At 42.0% G+C, this 20,622-nt stretch overlaps 1 protein-coding gene across 2 annotated transcripts in view; it reads right to left on the bottom strand.

The window, feature by feature from the left end:
- USP7 (ubiquitin specific peptidase 7) overlaps positions 1-20,622 on the bottom strand; it is a 90,350-nt gene that overhangs the window by 48,376 nt on the left and 21,352 nt on the right. Inside the window, exons 2-3 of one of the 2 annotated variants that reach the window (XM_081338112.1) lie at positions 7,061-7,205; positions 2,274-2,378 (exon numbers count right to left, since the gene is read on the bottom strand). In XM_081338112.1, the coding sequence (XP_081194238.1) occupies positions 2,274-2,378; positions 7,061-7,094 (139 nt within the window). In that variant the 5' untranslated portion in view covers positions 7,095-7,205. The remainder of the gene's footprint in view (positions 1-2,273; positions 2,379-7,060; positions 7,206-20,622) is intronic. The other variant, XM_081338111.1, reaches the window with a different exon arrangement.

The following is a 20,622-nucleotide window of genomic DNA, read 5'->3' as shown; positions in this document are numbered from 1 at the left end:
TTTTAATTTCATAATTCTGGGTTATTTATTTATTATTTATTTATTTTTGGGACTTATATGCCGCCATATCTCCCGAAGGACTCAGGGCGGCTAACAATAAAAAATACAAATGTTAAAAACAAATAATACAAATGTTAAAAAAGAATTAAACTAGAAGCCCCAATACTAAAATTAAAAACATTTTTAAAATCCCTGTCATCAGTCCAGGTCAGCCTGATGGAAAAGGAATGTTTTAAGGCCGCGGCGAAAGGACCAGAGATCCGGAGCCATCCGGAGCTCAAGGGGGAGTTGGTTCCACAGGGCTGGTGCTCCCACAGAGAAGGCCCTCCCCCTGGGGGTCGCCAGCCAACATTGTCTAGCCGACGGCACCCTGAGGAGGCCCTCCCTGTCTGAGCACACTGGGCAATGGGAAGTCGTTCCCGGCAGCAGACGGTCCTGCAAATATCCCGGGCCTAGGCCATGTCGGGCTTTAAAGGTAAGTACCAGCACCTTAAATCTCACCCGGAGGGCAACTGGTAACCAATGCAGCTCACGCAGGAGGGGTGTAATATGGGAGTATCGGGATGCTCCCATCACTACCTGCGTGGCCGCATTCTGCACCAGCTGGAGCCTCCAGGTGGTCTTCAAGGGCAGCCCCATGTAGAGAGCATTGCAGTAATCTATACGGGAGGTAATGAGTGCGTGAGTGACCGTACGTAGGGCATCTCGGTCCAGATAGGGGCGCAACTGGCGCACCAGGCGAACCTGGGCAAATGCCCCCCTGGCCACAACTCCTATATGATCTTCAAAACTGAGTTGTGTATCCAGAAGGACGCCTACGTTGCGCGCCCTATCAACGGGAGGTAACACCTCTCCTCCCATAACCAAAGACGGAACCTCTTAGACTAAACCAGATGCCGGTACGTAAAGCCACTCAGTCTTGGCCAGGTTGAGCTGGAACCTGTTCTTCCCCATCCAGATCCGTACCGCTTCCAGGCAACGGGACATCACGTCGAGGGCATCGCTGGGTTGGTTCAGGGTGGAGATGAAAAGCTGGGTATCATCAGCATACTGATGATACCTCATGTTGTGATTCAGGGTCAGCCTGTGGGTTCGGCAGTTGGGTCGGACGACTCAGAGGAGGAGGGGGGTGTTGAAGACCTTGCTGAGGGGGTTGAAGATCTTGCTGATGATAGCCCTCAGCCAGGCCCCTCCCACTTGGTCACCATGGAGACCCAGCTGTGTGAGCCTGACAGTGTGGATGAAGATGACCCACAGCTGGCCCTGTTCAAGGACGCCCAACGCAGGAGGCAGTCGGAAGGAGGCAGAGAGAAGCCACGCCCTGAACTCTATATAATGGGAATGTCTGGGAGGGCTGCTTTGCTGAAGGCAACCGCTCGGATGGTTCATGTTTCTTAAAGCTCCTGTTTCTTGGTTCGTGTCTTGTTTGTTTTTGTAGCTATAAATTTGGCAGGCGTAATTCCAGCCTCTTGCCGGTTGTAAAGGGGTTGTCCCTGCCTTTTCTGCAGGGCCGGTAGCAGGCTGGTACAGAACACCTCACCCCGAAACCACAGATGATCTCACCCAGTGGCTTCATTTAGATGTTGAACAGGAGGGGCGAGAGGACTGACCCCTGAGGCACCCCAGAACTAAGGGGCCTCGGGGTTGACCTCTGCCCTCCTGCCAACAGCGTCTGTGAACGGCCTGAGAGGTAGGAGGAGAACCACCTCCCGAGCCGCATAAACCAGCCAGGAGGGACATGGGTCCAACAAACATGTGGCGGCACTTAATTTCCCCATGATCCTGTCCACTTCATCCGGAGTCACAGGATCAAACTCTTCCCAAATGTTATCGGCCAAACCCATCGCTTCCCCCTCATCAGATACTGCCCAATCGGAGTCCAGACCAACCCGAATCTGAGCGATTTTATCCACCAGATACTGACTAAACTCCTCCCTCGGGTTATGAAAGAGGAAGAAAACTTTTATTTCTTTTGGCTGTGATTTGTTCTCCAAGCTCATTTTAATATAATTCCTGAACGTTTCATTACCAAACTAGGTAACCTCATCAGCAGGATTTTCTTGTCTTAACTTATTCACAGCCAAAATCTAAAACCCGAGCTACAAGTATTTTCTATTATTTCAACTTTATCTGTTTTATCCACTACGTTTCAGAAGTTTTCTTCCCCAGGTAGGTCTCAGTAACTAGCATATTGTCCCCCAGGGACTACGTGCTGAAGAAAACAAAACCAGCTTTCCACATCACCACCAAACTGAGAGAGCAAGGTAACTCACCATCTTCCATGTCTTCTTCTGTGTTATTGTGACCATCAGCCATAGCTACATTCCCATTGATGACTGGATTTGGGGTAATTCTTGGTGGATCATCGGCATCTCCAGCTTTTGAGGACAAAGAAAACACAAACACACCAATAAATCTGGACTGTGCCAGAAGAGTGGAACAATATATCCAAAGACTGGATAGAGCATCATCCTGATATGCTGGGTTGGCGGTACTAATGTTACCACGTGGAATTTCCGGTGGGGTGAGGGCAAGCCAAGGCAGAGGGCAACTTTATATATAAATTCAAAAGATAGCAATAGCATTAAATAGCCACACAACTGTAACACACAATCAACATTCATCTTACTAGTTCACCTGAACTGTCCCTTCATGTACATAAAAGGTGATGAACAGAACCATTTATCGGAAGATAAATAATGTTTGAAAATATTGTCCTTCTAGCTCTTGCTCAAGCTTTTAGCTCAAGCTTCTGCTTGAGCAGTGGGCTGGACTAGAAGACCTCCAAGGTCCCTTCCAGTTCTATTCTATTCCATTCTGTTCCGTTCCATTCCTGCAAATTACACTTCTAGCTTTATCATCTTTTCCACCCCCCCATAACATTTCTGTTCATATTAATAAAATACTTGACCTCATTTTTCTGGAAAGCAACCCCAAAGAAGAAAATAATAAACACTGACACAACTTTGACAACAGCTTGTTGTTTCTCATTTTGTTTCTATAACCCCAGCTTATTCTTGCAAAAACTACTCAGAATTATTATTGCTAAAAATTGTCCAATCATAGATTTACACCATTTTTCACCCACCATGTGATCTGGCAATCAATGTAAAACTAATATGCTCTTTTCTCCCCCTTATATGTCAAGCATCTCGCCTTCAAAAGATATTCAGCACCCAGGACAGAGCTTTGATGGCCTTCCTTATACAATACGTATCACCAAAGTTATATTACTAGAGGTGCTGACTTCAATGACCATAGGGAAAAAAACACGGCACTGAGTGTAAAAAGTAATAATAAACAAAACAAAACCAAATGTTGGCTTCAGAAAGCATGCTATGTCTTATGGGAAAACTGTAAAATTTGCTAAGCACATATTTTATGCATTTAAAATGAGTTGGAAAATGTAAGACATAGATGAGGCCTCTAAATCAATATTGTAAAAATGAAGAACCCTTCATTATCCCTACAGCCAAACATGCTAACCAACACAAGAGTTGTATTTGCCAGGAAGACTGCATAAAGAATTAAACCATCCATATCTTTGTGCTGCCATATTAACAGAGTTATTTTTTTCCAGAAAAATAGAAGAGGCAGCTGTACATAAATTATAGTTTGGCCCTTTAGTATTCTGGAGCTGTATAATTAATATTCTTTTTTCCACTACTGACCTGCTTCTTTCTGCTCTGAAAAGTTTTCAAAATTACTTGATGCCATAAAATTTTATTATTTGATTAAGTATCTCCAAAACGTAACATCTTATTTTTCCTTACAGTAATGGAAGTAATGGATTTCATTTTTAATTCACAATTTGTTAGACAGTAACTAATTTTTCATTATTCTTACCAGGAATGTCCTTTAGTTTATGAGAGGCTTTTCAACCCAGCAGGTTTCACTACAACTCTCATCATCCCTAGCCGCCGGAGAAATTGCCCACGGTACCTGGAGGTTACTAGGAAAGGCTATTCTATTTAAAGCTACTTTATTCTTACTTGTAGTCCTTGATTTACAACTGCAATTGACCCCAAAAGTTCTATTACTAAACAAAACATTTGTTAAATGAATTTTGCCTCATTTTACGACCTTTCTTGCCACAGTTGTTAAGTGAATCCCATGGCTGTTAAGTGAATCTGGCTTCCCTGGTGACTTTGCTTGGGAGGAGGTTGCAAAAGGGGATCACGTGACCTGAGGACACAGCAACCGTCATAAATGTGCCAGTTGCAAGGGCCTGAATTTGGATCACATGACCATGGGGAGGCTGCAATAATCCTAAGTGTGAAAAGTAGTCATAAGTTGTAACTATGAACGGTCGCTAAACAAATAGTTGTAAGCCGAGGACTACCTATAAGGAAAACTAGCTCTGATCCCTTCTGGACATTTACAGGTATTATGGTATGTATCCTTTGTCAGTTTTCTTAAGGGTTGACATGCCCAGCAAGTTGGCCTTCTCCTTCCAGCCCTTGGCTTCCAATAGGGATATGCTAAACCTACTGATTTGGTAATGGAGCATTCCAGAGTCCCAGCACTGGAACATGCCAAGCCGTCTCGTGGATGGAAAATAATCCACTCCCAAATCAAGCGGATTTTGTACATCCTTCGATACAGAGATTTGCCCATCTTTATGAGTCGGCTTTACAATCCATTCCAGTTTGTTACAACCCTTCTTAAGATGCAGCGTCCAGAGCTCCATGCAAAATGTGATGAACAGACCATCCCAGAAAGGAAGATGGGATGTTTTGCCCCTCCCAAATAATTTGGGGAGAAGTCACCTTACTCTGATGAGAAGAGAGCTGCCAACATCAGTGCTGAAAAAATGTGAGTGCCTCTGAAGACTGCTCTGGAAATTAACCCGTTGCTCTGCCAAGGCAGTTCGCCAGAGTGAATATAGTCTGTTAAAAATGCCTAAATACATCCTCCTCCTCCTCCTCCTCCTCTTTCTTGTCTAAGTACCACTTTTCATAATCACAACTTTTTTTTCTCTTGCATTGTTGTTTTTCTTTTTTCTTTTCCCCCTTTTGGGGAGTCCCCTCCCTTTCAAATGCATGGTACTTTCTAGCCCTTTTAATGCACCCTTTGCCATAATCATCATCAGCTTTTTCAAGATTCTTTTGGCCCATGTTATTAGCAAGCCAGATACTTCACACTCTATAGTTAAAACTTTTATTTCTTTTTCCTGAAGGCAGCATGTAGTCTCTGGAGTCTATTCTGGTCCTTATAACTAAAAAATGGTGGAACAAAATCCCCTAATTCTGAAACAAAATAACCAAGATGCTAGTGAAATGCCACACTGGGCCTAATAAAGTTTAATAATAATAACCGCCCAACACCAAAGAAAAAAACAGCTATAAACCAGAAGCCTTGTTACTGCAGTTCAAGTTCTCAAAAATGTAAGTGGAACGCAGCCACCAAAATGTTATAACTCTAACCTAAGTGAGAATTCTTCACTGCCTCTATTAAACTCATTCTATCATTTTTACCTCACTTCCCAAGTTTATTTATTTTATTTTATTTTAAAAAAATCTTAGGGTATTAGCTATCCCTTCAGTTTTATGTTATATATACTAAATAAATTTTTGTTGTACTACAACTCCAAATTGACTGTCCAAAAACAATGCCTTTTGCATTTAACCTATAGTACTAGTCAAAAATGAAAATAAAACAATATATAATATGAAGCAATAAAATGATTGTAGGACTCCACAAGCTATGCAATGAGAAAGCCTTTTCAAGAGCTAAGGTTAAAAGATAAAACATGTTTTCAAAAACCAAGGGGAGTAGTGTTCGAAGATCACTTTAACAGTGCTTATTTCACATTTGATCTGGCATAAGAAAAGTCCTTTTATGTACAATTGATTTACCGAAACCTCTGAGATACGTAGAATGCAATCTAGCAAATATCAGTCATTTGGGCAGTTGAAATCTTGATAGTAAGACCCCTCCCTTGGAGACCTATGAACTAACATTTGAGATCAGAAAAGATGAACTAACATTTGAGATCAGAAAACCTTAGAAGAGCAATATATTGGGAAAATTCTCTGTGGGAGCACCAGCCCTATGGAACCAGCTCCCCCCTGAGCTTCGGATGACCCAAGATCTCCAGTCCTTTCGCCGCGGCCTCAAAACACTCCTTTTCCACCTGGCTGACCTGGACTGACAGGGATTTTAATTATGTTTACAATTTTACCTCTATTCTTTAATTTATTTTAATTTATTTCAATTTTTAATTTTAATTTACTGTACAGAGACCTTTAAGTTTTGTTGTTGTTAGCCGCCCTGAGTCCCTCGGGAGATAGGGCGGGATATAAGTCCCATTAATAAATAAATAAAATAAATAAATAAAAATAAAAATCTCAAAAAAGGCACATTAAATAAGCATAAAGTTGCTTAATGTAGGTAGTAAATATAGCCATATCAAGGCCAAACTTCCACGAACATGTTTGTTAACACCTCCAGATAAATTTTCATTATCTCAAAATAGCTGGCTTAAGTACAAAAGTAGTTATAAGAGTAAGTGTAGAAAAGGGAGTTCAGATTTTTCTGGTGAAAAAACAACACACACTTCCTGAAGCATGTCTCTCATACAGCTAAAAACAAATCCCATACCCGATCAATCTCAGCCTCTAAAAAGCCACTGCTGTCGAATGAAAATTACATTTTCCAGTGAGAATGACTGACATTTTAATAAAAAATCTTCCTTATTTACTGAAAAATGGATTTGATAAACACGAAGCCAATCTCTGTGATTACCAACTACCCAGTGCATTGTATGGACGTGGTGCAACACAGAAGATTAAATCGATTTGCTGGAAGTACAGCATATGGTATTCAGAGCCAACTATTCTGAATGTTGAAAAATATGGTTGCAAGCGCCCCGTCTCCTGCTGCCCACAGGAGGAAACTGCCAGCATACGGGGGTACTTTTGTGGTTAACCCTATTCCAGAGTGAAGGATTCTGTAGGGAAACAGCATCTGCAGGCAACTCTATTGGACCAACGTTTCTGTGAACACTGAAAAATATCTAACTCACAAGTGAAGCTTAGCCAGGGTATTAAGATCTCACCTGAGTTGAAGACATAGAGTTCAAGCAGGCTCATGATGATTTAAAAGTGGCGGCAGGTAGAAGTCGTTCCTACCACTGCAGAAATGTAAAGAGTGGCCTAACATCTATCTATTGTGTCCAACAGCTTGAGGATCAGCTACATCACCTAGAGAGTTGCAAGAGAAGTGATTAACCCACCCAGGCATCGTCCAGTGCTACTCAGATACAAGACAAGGCTTCCTACGCAGGAACCATTTCAGAGGAGATATAAAACAGCTTTGTCCATAGGGGAGAATAATTTTTGGCCCACTGGTGAATGCAGTGCAGAAGTGCTTCAACTGTTAATTTCTCCAACCATTTTTATTCTTAGGCTTACTGGCTGTTCAGCTACAAGGAACAAAAGGAACATACCCTTCCAAGACTGTTTTGCTAATTAATATAGGCAAAGTGAAGATATAAAAGGGGTCCCTGCAGATTTTACTCTGCTAGTCATTGCCGATGATAGGCAGCAATTCCATCTCCGTTTCGAGGCTACTGAGCCAGTGCTGTCCAAAGACATTTCCATAGTCATGTGGCCAGTATGATGTCACGGAGCACTGTTACCTCCCATTGAAGTGGTACCTATTCATCTACTCACATTTGCATGCTTTCAAACTTTTGAAGTGAAGAGTGCTACAGGAATAGATTTGTGACTGACCCATTCTCTCTTTTAGCTAACAACCAGCAGGTGCAATGATTAACACAATGGGAAAAGAAATCCAACAATTTTACTCTAGGCAACATTGCTACCTTCAGGTATGATCCTGAAAATGGCTCTTAGTAATTTTAGTAATATGACTGTTCTATAAGACACTTCTATAAAATAGTAGATTTTGGCGGCGGGGGGTGGGGGTGGGGGGGAGTTGGCTGGCCTAAGGGAGAATGCTAATTAATTAAAAAAAAGAAAGGGGAGGAGAATTCTGCATCACCAAATAAATTGATTAGTGTTTTTCCCCCTCCCTAAAATAATACATCTTTATCATGCGATACAGAGATTGTGTTGAATACATTTACATGATTGATACAAGTAAAGAATATAATTATTGGACAAATGTAGCAGCCTAATTACCAAATCTAAAAATAATTCCTATTACAAAAGCAAACTTTTTTACAATTCTGAATAAGCCAAATAACCAATCTAAAGGAGGGCAATATGACAGAGGCAAAAATCTATTAGTAATACTGTTGCTGTTTATTTTGCCACTTTTCAAAACAATCATTCCAAGCTTGTTTGCAAGCAACTGCAACTGCAAATAAAATACAAGAATCCTTTAAAGAACTTGAAAACTATAGACTGAATTCATGCTTAGACCTGCTAAAAATCAACATAACTTCCACTGCTTTGATTTACTTAAATCTAGGATTTTGGTGGCTATGCCCAAACAAGCTTGAATCCAAGCCAACATGAAACCACACTTACTTGAGCTTTGTAACTATGGAGGAACATAGGGGGGAAAAAGGCTCACACTTTGTCATTCTGTGACATGTTACAGTTGGTTCTTACAAAGTAAGTTTGATTTTATAAATAGTAACCTTACAGTTCCCTTAGCCTGCTGAAAGTAACTAGTTTTTTTAAAAAATAAACTGAGGAAAGAAAGGCAGGATAGCTGCTATGCAATCCTTCTGTGGGAAAAAGCAGAATGCTGAGATTCAGAATTCCATGGCAGTTGCTGTGGCTGAATCTTTGCATCAGCCAATGGCTGAAGATCAGGTTTCAGGGGAGAAAAAAGCTCTTGTCTTCATCCAGGAGTAAATAAATTAAAAAAACCAGGAAAAAAATAATCAAAACATCCAAATGCTCATTGGAAAACAGTGCTTTTCCAGCATTGATACATTATGCAATAGTTTACTTTCTAAGAGGAAAACATAATGTAATTTAATATCCTGGCCACATCAGACAGTATACAGTGGTACCTTGGTACTCAACTTCTTTGAAACTCATCGAATTTGGTACTCAATGCATTTTGATGTGAAAATTTTGTCCTGGTACTCGATCGTTTGTTTGGTACTCAACGCACAAGTTAGAACCTGTCGGTATTGGCTGCCCTTGTGACTCATTCACTACATTATTCCTTATGGAAAAAAATCTGTTTGGCACTCACTGCTCTACCTAGAGCCAATTAACAATGAGTACCGAGGTACCACTGTATTCATAGCATCTCATATGTATCTATGCAGTGAAAAGTCCCATTGAATTAAATGAGGCTTATTCTATTATGTGTGTGGCATAAGACACACATACACGTGTACTCTGGAGGAATCCCATAAAGACATGGAATAGTCAAGGTTTGCTATAGAAGTGTCCTGTGCTACAAAGAAGAGTGAGACAACAACTGCTAATATAAAAGGGTGGGACACAGAAATACATTATTGGAAGCTGTGTTCCATATTTTTTTTGCAGGTCTGTTCCTGGAACATTCCAAGGCTCCCCCCACCACCCCATCTCCGAGACATGGGTTGATTCAAGCGCTAGAACCAGCCTCTTAGAGAAAGTGAATCTACCAGAACATGCCCAGAATATTTGGAGCGACAGACTGTTCATCATATGGCTGCTGAATTATTTTGGCTCCAGTTGAAAGTCCTGGGTCTTTGGCTTCTAACATGTAGAGGACCTTCCCTCTCTTTAAGAGCTGGCCCACTTGACCTGGAGACACACGAGGGTCCCATGCCAGGAAGCCAAGGGAGTGTGTGTCTGTGTGGGTTCTATTGAATCTTCTCTGCAACTGTCCCTGTGCAATGGAACATATAACCTCTTGAGATACAAGGCATATCAATCTTCCTGCCTTTTATAAACCATTGAAAACCTAGCTGTTGCACCAAATATCTGGACATAATGGTCCATGGGTTGCCTTCCTGATTTTAATTGTAGAGTTTTTGTTTTGTTAACTGTAGATGTTGTGTTGTTTTGAAAACCACCTTGAGTTTCATATATAAAACCATGCAATAAAAATAAAGATACTTCTGTCCAGAAACAAGAGAGAAGCCAAATACCGACTACAAAAGCTAACTTCCCTGGGCCATAATTTAAATCAACTGCACAAACTACTCACATTAAAAGTTGTATGTCTGGTGTTAAGTACAACAGTGGTACAATTTTATAAAAAAGGAAGTGCATACTTTTCATTGCATTAGGCATGATAGCAGCAGTTTAAGAAAAGCCACTGATTGTGAAGGAGGTGTCTGGAGCTTGAGGCAAACAGTAGAAATGATCCATATTTAAAATATTCCCCAGAAGCAGCAGCCACAGCCATACTCCTTGGGCTCATCTATGTTGTGTATGATTAGGCAAGCAGCAAACATGAGCTAGCACATTGTTTGAACGTTATGCGTAGAAAGGGCTTCAAGCTGTCCTGATCGCCATTACACAAGCATGCATTACTTTGCATTCGGCCAGAGGCAGAAGGAGAGCCGCTCCAACCAGTCCTGCATCCGGCCAACGCAGATTCTTTGGCTACAGGTCAAAGTCAGGCAAAGGCGTTGCTCCAATATGGCTGAGGCAAAGGAGGAAGCTTTCTTCCATGCCCTTCCCAGCCAAACCCCACGTGCCATTCAGCAACCTACAAAGTGTCATTACCAGATGCAAACCATCCCTCCTTACATTCCACTGTGGTTGATGCAGAAGTCACCACCTTCATAATTATTACTCAGGATCACAAACATTCTGAAGAATCTTAGCTCTGTCCACATGGGCAGGAAAGAAAGAATGAGAAAAACAACCCCCTAAATAACTTCTGTGAACAAAACAAGGCACCTGCAGGTTAATAAACAGTCCCATTAAACATTATGCAATTTGTCTCCTCCGTGAGTTGAAATTAAACTGAAATAGAAATAAAAAGCTATGTATTCAATGTGATGCTATTTTAAAAAGGTTATAACGATCAGGTGGGTTTTTATAAGCCAAGATTTTTCTCCCAACCTGAAATAAGGAAATCAGATAGTTCCTCGATTTGAGCATATCAAATTTGAGTTAGCCACCAAACATCTTATGCAGATGATTAAGGGTAGAGCAGGTTTTTTTTAAAGTATAAGGTATAAATGTTTGCAATTTTATAAGCCTATTAATTTGCTCACAACTTCCCTTGAGGTTTAATGCTCTGATCTTAGCTATTGTGAAAAAAGTTTTAGCGGCTGGTGTTTGCTGCATTTATTGAAGTTTGATTATCACACTTCTTTATCATGTTTTATTTATTCCATGTGATTTTAACTTCATAAACCAGCTTGGGAAAAATTTTCTTTAATCTTATATAAAAATTAACCTAGGTAAATTTCATCATCTTATTTTTGCCAGGATTTATTTATAATGCTTCATATTCCACTTTTCTAAGCTCTAAAACAGGGGCTCCCAACAACCAGGCTGCACAAACAAGCACAGCCCCATCCATGGGATGCAGCAGCATGCAAAACCACGTTCCCTCCGGGTCTGTGGAAAAAACTTTCTCCAAGAAACTGGCCCCTGGTGCCCAAAAGAACCTTGGTGGAGCAGTGGGCTAATGCCTCCTTAAGTAACACCAGCTGCCTGCAATTAGTGCAGGTTCGCATCCCACCAGGCTCAAGGTTGACTCAGCCTTCCATCCTTCTGAGGTAGGTAAAATGAGGACCCAGATTGTTGGGGGCAATTAAGCTGACTTTGTAATAATGCCACTGGGGGTGTGTGTGAAAGCCCTAATAAGCAGGCATATACATAGAATGAAGGCTACTGCTAAGCACATTGATTTGTGCTTCTTAGATTGTAAGCCGCCCTGAGTCTTCGGAGAAGGGCGGGATATAAATGGGATTAAAAAAAAAAGGTTGGGGGCCACTGCTCTAAAAAACTTCCGTCAAAAAGCAGTAGGACTGTTTGTGTGTGTGTGTGTGTGTGTGTGTGTGTGTGTGTGTGTGTGTAAAACCAGTGGACAGACAGTTCCTCTGCTTAGCAGTCCATCCTGTCAGCAAATTCTTTCTAAAGTGCTGTCTGAATCTATATCAGTTTCCATCTCTTATCTTTCTATTGCTTTCAACAGACAATAGCTTTATGCCCTCTCTTGCGCATGGAAATCTTTCAAAATATTTGTCAGCTTCTCCTTCTCCCGCCAATCTTTCGCTGTTCTTTTAACTATTACATACAGGACTTGGCTCCCAGTTAATACTTGTTATTATGCCTTTCTCCTCTGAACCCACTCCAGTTTTGCCATGTTCCTTTTAAACTATATTGTCCATAACTGAGCACAGTATTCTAAGTACAAGCTAGTCAGTGCAGAGTACTATGATGTCCATGCGCTCTTCTGTTAAAGCTGTTTGACTGCGCTGAAATTTTCAGCTGTTTGCTTAAATTCAGTCTGTGGGCCACCGGGAGTCATAGATACTGATCACATGCACTACTGCCTATCTTAGGTTCTATAACCTGTGTATTTGCAATTTGCTTCAGATAAAGTGAACAAAATATTTTCACCACTGAATTCTTGTCTTTGGATCTGGCCCAATGTTCAACCTTCCTGGGTTCATTTTGCAGTGTGAGTTGGTTTTGCAGTTAAACCAATGTATCCTGTACATCACGCTGCATAGCACTGGTCTCCATTTGGAACAGCCTTACCGGATGATGCAAAACCATTTATGAACAACCTTCAATGTGGTTCAACTATATATGATCTACTAGGTCACAGAACCAACCAATTAACGTTTCTCTGTCTTAAACTTAAGAGAGATTATGAGAGAATTTTTCAAATGCTGTATTTAAGATATACCACATTCTTAGCATTCCCTTGGTCTATCAAAGTATTCATTCTGTAATAAAGGAGATAAATTGAGTTTGACATGATTTGTTCAGCAGCAATGTTTTCAAAATTTTCAGACATGCATTCATTCTAATCTCTTGTACAATATAGACATTAAATTAACCTATCTGTAGTTTCCCAGTCTTCTCCCTCCCCATTTCTCAGTATTACAAGTCACGATTATTCCATACATCCACTACATTTAGACCCTTTGTTTCACAAGTATCATAGTTATTATGGTATATACAATACAGTATTTGTATCCATACTTTGATGAAAATGAAAGGCAAAATAAAGATGAACATGGTCCTACACACTTCTGAAAAATACAAAATACAAGCTAGTCTTATAGACAAACCCACATTTATTAGACTATAAAATCTCTCGAGTAAGTTGCAAGGAGCCAGCAAAGGGAGGAACAAAAAAATTCAGAACTCTTTGATCTTGCTACCTCCTATATTTTTATCCAAAAGTGCTACACTCAATTTGCCAGCAAATTTGGAAAACTCAACAGTGGCCACAGGATTGGAAAAGATCAGTTTACATTCCAATTCCAAAGAAAGGCAGTGCCAAAGAATGTTCAAACTATCGCACCATTGCACTCATTTCTCATGCTAGTAAAGTTATGCTTAAAATCCTACAAGCTAGACTCCAGCAGTATGTGGATCGAGAACTACCAGAAGTACAGGCAGGATTTCGAAGAGGCAGAGGAACTAGAGATCAAATAGCCAACATACGCTGGATCATGGAGAAAGCTAGAGAGTTCCAGAAAAACATCTACTTCTGCTTCATTGACTATGCTAAAGCCTTTGATTGTGTGGATCATAACAAACTGTGGCAAGTTCTTAAAGAGATGGGAGTACCAGAACATCTTATTTGTCTCTTGAGAAACCTATATGCGGGCCAAGAAGCAACAGTGAGAACTGGACACGGAACCACTGATTGGTTCCAAATTGGGAAAGGTGTCTGGCAAGGCTGTATACTGTCGCCTTGCCTATTTAACTTATATGCAGAGCACATCATGAGAAAGGCAGGGCTAGAGGAGTCAAAAGTTGGAATTAAGATTGCTGGAAGAAATATCAACAACCTAAGATATGCAGATGATACCACTCTAATGGCAGAAAGTGAAGAGGAACTGAAGAGTCTGTTGTTGCGAGTGAAGAAGGAGAGTGCAAAACTTGGGTTGAAACTAAACATTAAGAAAACCAAGATCATGGCATCCGGCCCTCTCAATTCCTGGCAAATAGATGGGGAAGAAATGGAGGTAGTGACAGATTTTATTTTCCTGGGCTCCAAGATCACTGCAGATGGGGACTGTAGTCAAGAAATTAAAAGACGCTTGCTCCTCGGGAGGAAAGCCATGGCAAATCTAGACAGCACACTAAAAAGCAGAGACATCACCCTGTCAACAAAAGTGCGTATAGTCAAGGCTATGGTCTTCCCAGTTGCAATGTATGGCAGTGAAAGTTGGACCATAAGAAAGGCTGAGCGCAAAAGAATTGAGGCCTTTGAACTCTGGTGCTGGAGAAGACTCCTGCGAGTCCCTTGGACTGCAAGGCGATCAAACCGGTCAGTCCTAGAGGAGATCAACCCTGACTGCTCTTTAGAAGGCCAGATCCTGAAGCTAAAACTCAAATACTTTGGCCACCTAATGAGGAGGAAGGACTCACTGGAGAAGAGCCTAATGCTGGGAAAGATTGAGGGCAATAGAAGAAGGGGACGACAGAGAATGAGGTGGCTGGATGGAGTCACTGAAGCAGTAGGCGTGAGCTTAAATGGACTCCAGAAGATGGTAGAGGACAGGAAAGCCTGGAGGAACATTGTCCATAGGGTCGCGATGGGTCGGACACGACTTCGCAACTAACAACAAAATATTTTTATCCGGGGCATCAGGGAAGGGCCATTGGATTTTGGTGCAAGGTACAAATAACAGTATAATGAAGACAGTGTGGCCCTTCCACTAGCAAAATCATGTACCCATTTGGATCGCCACAAAAGAGATATATTTTATATATATTATATATTTTGCATGTGCAAAACAGGAAAGATGCTTTCTTTTGTGGTTCTGGTCAAAACAGGCCTTCAGAATGTTTCAGGATGGCTGAACTCTCGATGGATCAAAACTCAAAAGAGTTCAAAGGTGTTTGGTTTAAGAAACAACAGGAACGCAGGGCAAGATCTTCTCTCCCTTTGGTTTCAACTCCAGGACACCAACCAAATGTAAGACTACGAAAAGGAGTGCATGTAAACATGAAATTTAGAAACCCAATTAAAACATTAGCCCTGTGGTGCTCTTTGCATTTACAACTTCTGTAAATTCAGCGAAGTTAGCAACGTTCGTATATGATGCACATTAGTGCAAGCATGAATGTGCAAGGTGTGCCTCTGCAAATATATTCTAACTGCATTTATCTGCTTGCTTTGCAGTTCCCTGGGATTACCTGAGATGCAGCTCAGCCAGTTGCTCCTAATCGCCTTTCCTCAACCTGAGCCACTTCAGCAATCAGAACCTCCCACTGAAAAAGAACATGACTGCAGTGCATACAATGCACCCTTCCCTCTTCAGCGTAGGGCCTGACAAACGCGAGGGCTTGCTTACCACCTAAGCTTCACCCAGCACATACCTCCAGACCCATCCTTGGAGACCAGATGTTCCTACAGTTTCCCCCGGAACCTTGTAAGCAGCAGTCAGGTTCATCAGTCAGCTGCATCTGCTACCAAGAGGTTTGTTGTGAAGCACAGGAACCGCCTTGGCCAATGGTGTGTGTGTGTGTGTGTGTGTGTGTGTGTGTGTGTGTGTCAAAAAGACATCTGGGCACGTACTGCACAGCTGCCCACTGATTTTGCAGCCGGCCGAATGACAAATACATGGAGTTCCACCTGGTGTGGAAATCCTTAGGGATCAAACTGGAGAGGTGAAGGAGAGTTCAATCTGTTGCTGATCAAGCTCTTTTTCCTCCTCCTAACCTACCATTACATGGCTTTTAAACAATTAAAACCTAACAAATGGCTGGAATGGATTAGTTCCTGGATCAGCTTAGGGGGTTAGGAGTGGAGGGCCAGGGTTTTACGGTGTTTCTGTCTCCTCTGAGGCTGGTTCCAATTAGGGCTGGTAGAGGAGGGAGGTCCAGCGGCACTGCAGTCTGCCTCAGGACTGGCTTTCGCTCCACTCCTACCTAACATCTACATGAAGCTGCTGGGTGAGGTCATTCATTGGCACAGGATGACAGATCAGCAGCGCGCTGAATAAGAGCTGAACAAGAGCTGAACGTATCTGCCTGTGCCTGGCCAAGTAAGGCTACGAATGAAGAGAAGGCTTCGACTCAACCCTAGAAAGACCAAGTACAGGTAGATCTCAATTTATGACCACAACTGAGCCCAACATTTCTGTTGCTAAGGGAAACGTTTGTTAAGTGAGGTCTAATGACCTTTCTGGCTACAGTTGTTAAATGAAAGCTAGTAACACGGTGGTTACGTGAGTCTGGCTTCCCCACTGACTTTGTCAGAAAAACCACAAAAGGTGATCGCATGACACTGCAAATGGTCACAAATAGTAGTCAGTAGCCAAGCGTCTGAATTTTGATCATGTGGCCATGGGGATGCTGCAATGGTTGTGAGTGTGAAAAATCGGGCATAAGTCCCTTTTTTCAGTGGCGTCGTTAACTTTGAACAGTCAGTCAATTTCCCATTACTGATTCTGGAGGAGGTGCTACTCCTGCAGGTAGGATTGGTGCACAACTGGAGTAATTCCTATTTCAGGAGCAAGTAGCACATGGCCTTTACAGGCCAGTATGGCCTTTACAGAAAATCACCTTGTTGCTCCAACAGTGCCTGTTCCTGGACTGAAAGACTCTTGCTTAGAAACGATAACCGGGACCAGAATTTCCATGGCTAAGCGATGAGGTTGTAAAGCATTACAATAACAATTACTGACAGCAGTTCTGGCAGATCCTGGTTACCATTTGCTGCAGGTCGTTAAGCAAGGACCTCATGTGACCGCAACATCCGACTCCCTGCAGGCTTTCCCAATGTCTTTGCTTGTGAGAAGTCAGCAGAGAAGGTCCCAAATTGTGATCAAGGGGACACTGCAGTGGCTGGAAATCTGGGCCGGTTGCCAAGCACTCAGACTGCAGTCCCATGACGGTGCGATGCTGCAAAGGCAAGAACTTCAAGAACCAATTCTAAGCACCATTCATTTAATGAACAGTCGTTGAACAAGTGGTCCTTAACCAAGGGCCATCTGTACTTGCATTTACTCATGCATTCATTATCTCCCAGTCAAACTATGCAATATGCTCAACATAAGAGTTCCCTTGAAGAGAATTTGGAAGCAGCAAACACAAGTTTGAGGGCGTAACCCAGTTCCCCATGCCACATCATTGTTTTCTGAGTTGCATTAACTTCCAGTAGACTTCTGGATGCAATACCAGGTTTTGGGTGATGTCTATAAGACCCTGCCTAGTAACATCCACGCTTCCTGTGAGACTACCTGTCTCGGGTTGTTTCCACTCACCCTACCAGATCTGGTGGGGAGGCATTTTGTTCTGTGTTCCTCTTGAGAGACAGGACCCCTGAGGTGGGCTTTCATTGTTGCGGCCCCTGTCTTTTAGAACAGCCTAAGATCTGGATGGCCCCAACCCTGTCAGCATTTGGAAATTACAGAAGGCCTGTTTTTGTCCCTCAGGCTTTGAGGCCAGGATGTTAGCAGAGCCATATCTATGTGCATGATGATGCATTAAGGAAGAATTTTCCTAGGCACCTCAGCTGCGTCATGTTGCATTGCATTGTTTCTATTTTGCATTGTTTTATGTCGTTGTATTGTTAGCTGCCTAGAGTTTTTCGATGATAAATTCTTTAAATAAAACTTTTTAAAAATTATAGCACTGGGGTAACTGTATTAGCAGACTCCCGGACCCTCACAGTGGCTTCACTCAGAGATTAGTTTATTAGCATTGTTGGTTTGTTTTGATCACTGGTCCACCTTGCTAGTTTCTCCAGACATTCAGAAGCTAAATAAGCAAGACAAGCATCATATTTGTTCCATCCTTTTATATACAGCTTCATATTCTGTGCTATCATTTAATCCTAAAACCCACACAGTAAGCCTAGTAATAAACAGCTCCAGCTATCACCTTTGCTTTCAGTTTATCACAACATAGTCAAGAAAGTGTCACATCAGTTTGCAACTCCATAATGTAAATATTAAGAATACAAGTCTAATAGACAGCTCAATAAATTCAATCTCTATCCAGCTACAAGCATTGAGCATCTTTCTATCCATTTTAAAGATGTTGAAAATAATGCAATGAATGCAAATCAATCATTTATATATTTGTTATTTACTGTTAAAAAATTCCTAACAGAAATTAAAGGCCAATATTCAGTAATATGTCAGAGGAGCTTAGAAGAATTTATTCTATTTATTTTTTAAAAAAATCCCAGCAGCTATCTTTTACAACATCTTTCTGTGCAAAGTTAAACCCAGACACCCTGAAATGAAAGCATGACGTTCTGTGCCTGCAGTAGGCCAGAATTTCGGAGAATTCAGGGTAACTATATATAAGCAAAAAGGGACGCGGTGGCTCAGTGGGTTAGGACGCTGAGCTGGTCGATCAGAAGGTCGGCAGTTTGGCGGGTCGAATCCCGAGTGCCGCGTAACAGAGTGAGCGCCTGTTACTCGTCCCAGCTTCTGCCAACCTAGCAGTTCGAAAGCACGTAAAAATGCAAGTAGGAAAATAGGGACCACTCCGGTGGGAAGGTAACAGCGTTCCGTGCACCTTTGGCGTCTAGTCATGCCAGCCACATGACCACGGAGACGTCCTCGGACAAGCGCTGGCTCTTCGGCTTTGAAACGGAGATGAGCACCGGCCCCTAGAGTCGGAAACGACTAGCACGCATGTGCAGGGGAACCTTTACCTTTTATATATAAGCAATGTATTGCTAGGTGCTACTAGATACATCTGGTCCTTCCAATCATTGGAGAAGCTACAAGGTGCTCTGTATCTTCTGCACTTTATCCCCGTGCGAAAAGTTTAATTTCTAAAGAAAGTATAGGGACCATCAGAGAAGCAGATGATTTGAGAATCTGACTTGTTTGATTTCTAACTGACGGATGACCCTTCTTCTCAGTGGCTTCATCAGATGGCAAAAAGCACGAGAAAGAGGAGCCCTGAGGTGCCCCACACTGGAATGGCCAAGGGCTACTCCACTAATGTTGAGTGGAAAGGCCCTCTTAAAAAGCAGCAGAGCCACTGAAGAGGAGTGCCAGATTCCCAACCCTGGCGTATAATACAGTATCACAGGTGATAAAGTGCAGAGAAGAGCAACTAGGATGATTAAAGGCCTGGAGACAAAAGCATATGAAGAACATTTGCAGGATTTGGGTATACCAGTTTAGAGAAAAGAAGGACTCGGGCTGACATGAGAGCAGTATTCCAGTATTTGGGGGGCTGCCGCAAAGAAGAGGGGGTCAAATTATTCTCCAAAGCATTAGAAAGCAAGATGAGAAACAATGGATGGAAACTATAAGAATTGGAAAGAGGGCACATAACTAAGTCAGAATATCAGCAAACAGCCCGTGCCTGCAAAGATGAAGTGAGGGAAGCTAAGGCTCAAAATGAACTAAGGATTGCGACCAAAGTCAAAAATAACAAAAAATGCTTCTTTCAACATATAAAAAACAAGAAAAAAGTGAAGGAAATGATTGGTCCATTAGTGGGGGAAAGTGGCAAGAAGGTGACAAGCAACAGGGAGAAAGCAGAACTATTTAACTCGTTTTTTGCATCTGTCTTTAGACAAAGGGAAAAAACAGTCCAACCTACCCAAACCAGTGCCATAAAAAACAGAATAGAAACGCAAGTTAAGATAGGCAAGAAAATGGTAAATGAGCACCTGTCCAGCCTAGACGAGTTCAAATCACCAGGACCAGATGGATTACACCCCAAGGTTCTCAAGGAACTGGCAGATGTGATCTCAGAACCACTGAACTATATTTTTCAAAGATCCTGGAGCACTGGGGAACTACCAGAGGACGGGAAGAGAGCTGATGTAGTTCCCATCTTCAAAAAAGGGGAAAAAATAGATCCAGGAAACTACAGACCTATCAGCCTGACCTCGATATCTGGGAAGATTCTGGAAAAGATAATCAAACAACAAATCAGCGAACACCTTGATGCAAGCAAAGTCATCACTAAAAGTCAACATGGCTTTGTCAAAAACAGATCGTGCCAGACAAACCTTATTGCATTCTTTGACCAAGTGACAAAACTAGTGGACCAGAGGAATGCTGTAGATATAATTTACTTGGACTTCAGTAAGGCATTTGATAAAGTAGATCACAACCTACTACTTGATAAGATAGAAAAATGTGGGTTAGATAGCTTTACCACCAGATGGATTCGTAGCTGGCTGACAGGCCGTACTCAGCGTGTGGTCCTCAATGGAACCGCATCTACATGGAAGGAAGCGTGTAGTGGGGTGCCCCAGGGCTCTGTTCTGGGCCCAGTGCTCTTCAATATCTTCATCAATGATTTGGATGAGGGGATAGATGGGGAACTCATAAAATTTGCAGACGACACCAAGCTGGCAGGAATAGCCAATACTCCAGAAGATAGGCTTAAGATACAGGAGGATCTGGACAGACTCGAACACTGGGCACTATCTAACAAAATGAAATTCAATGGTGAAAAAAGTAAGGTTCTGCATTTAGGCAGGAAAAATCAAATGCACAGGTATAGTATAGGTGGTACCTTGCTCGATAGTAGTAACTGTGAGAGGGATCTTGGAGTCTTAGTA

The sequence above is a fragment of the Vipera berus genome (genome assembly GCF_964194415.1).
Source record: "Vipera berus genome assembly, chromosome: 13".
Lineage (NCBI taxonomy): Eukaryota > Metazoa > Chordata > Lepidosauria > Squamata > Viperidae > Vipera > Vipera berus.
This window is presented reverse-complemented; position numbering and strand designations above follow the sequence as displayed.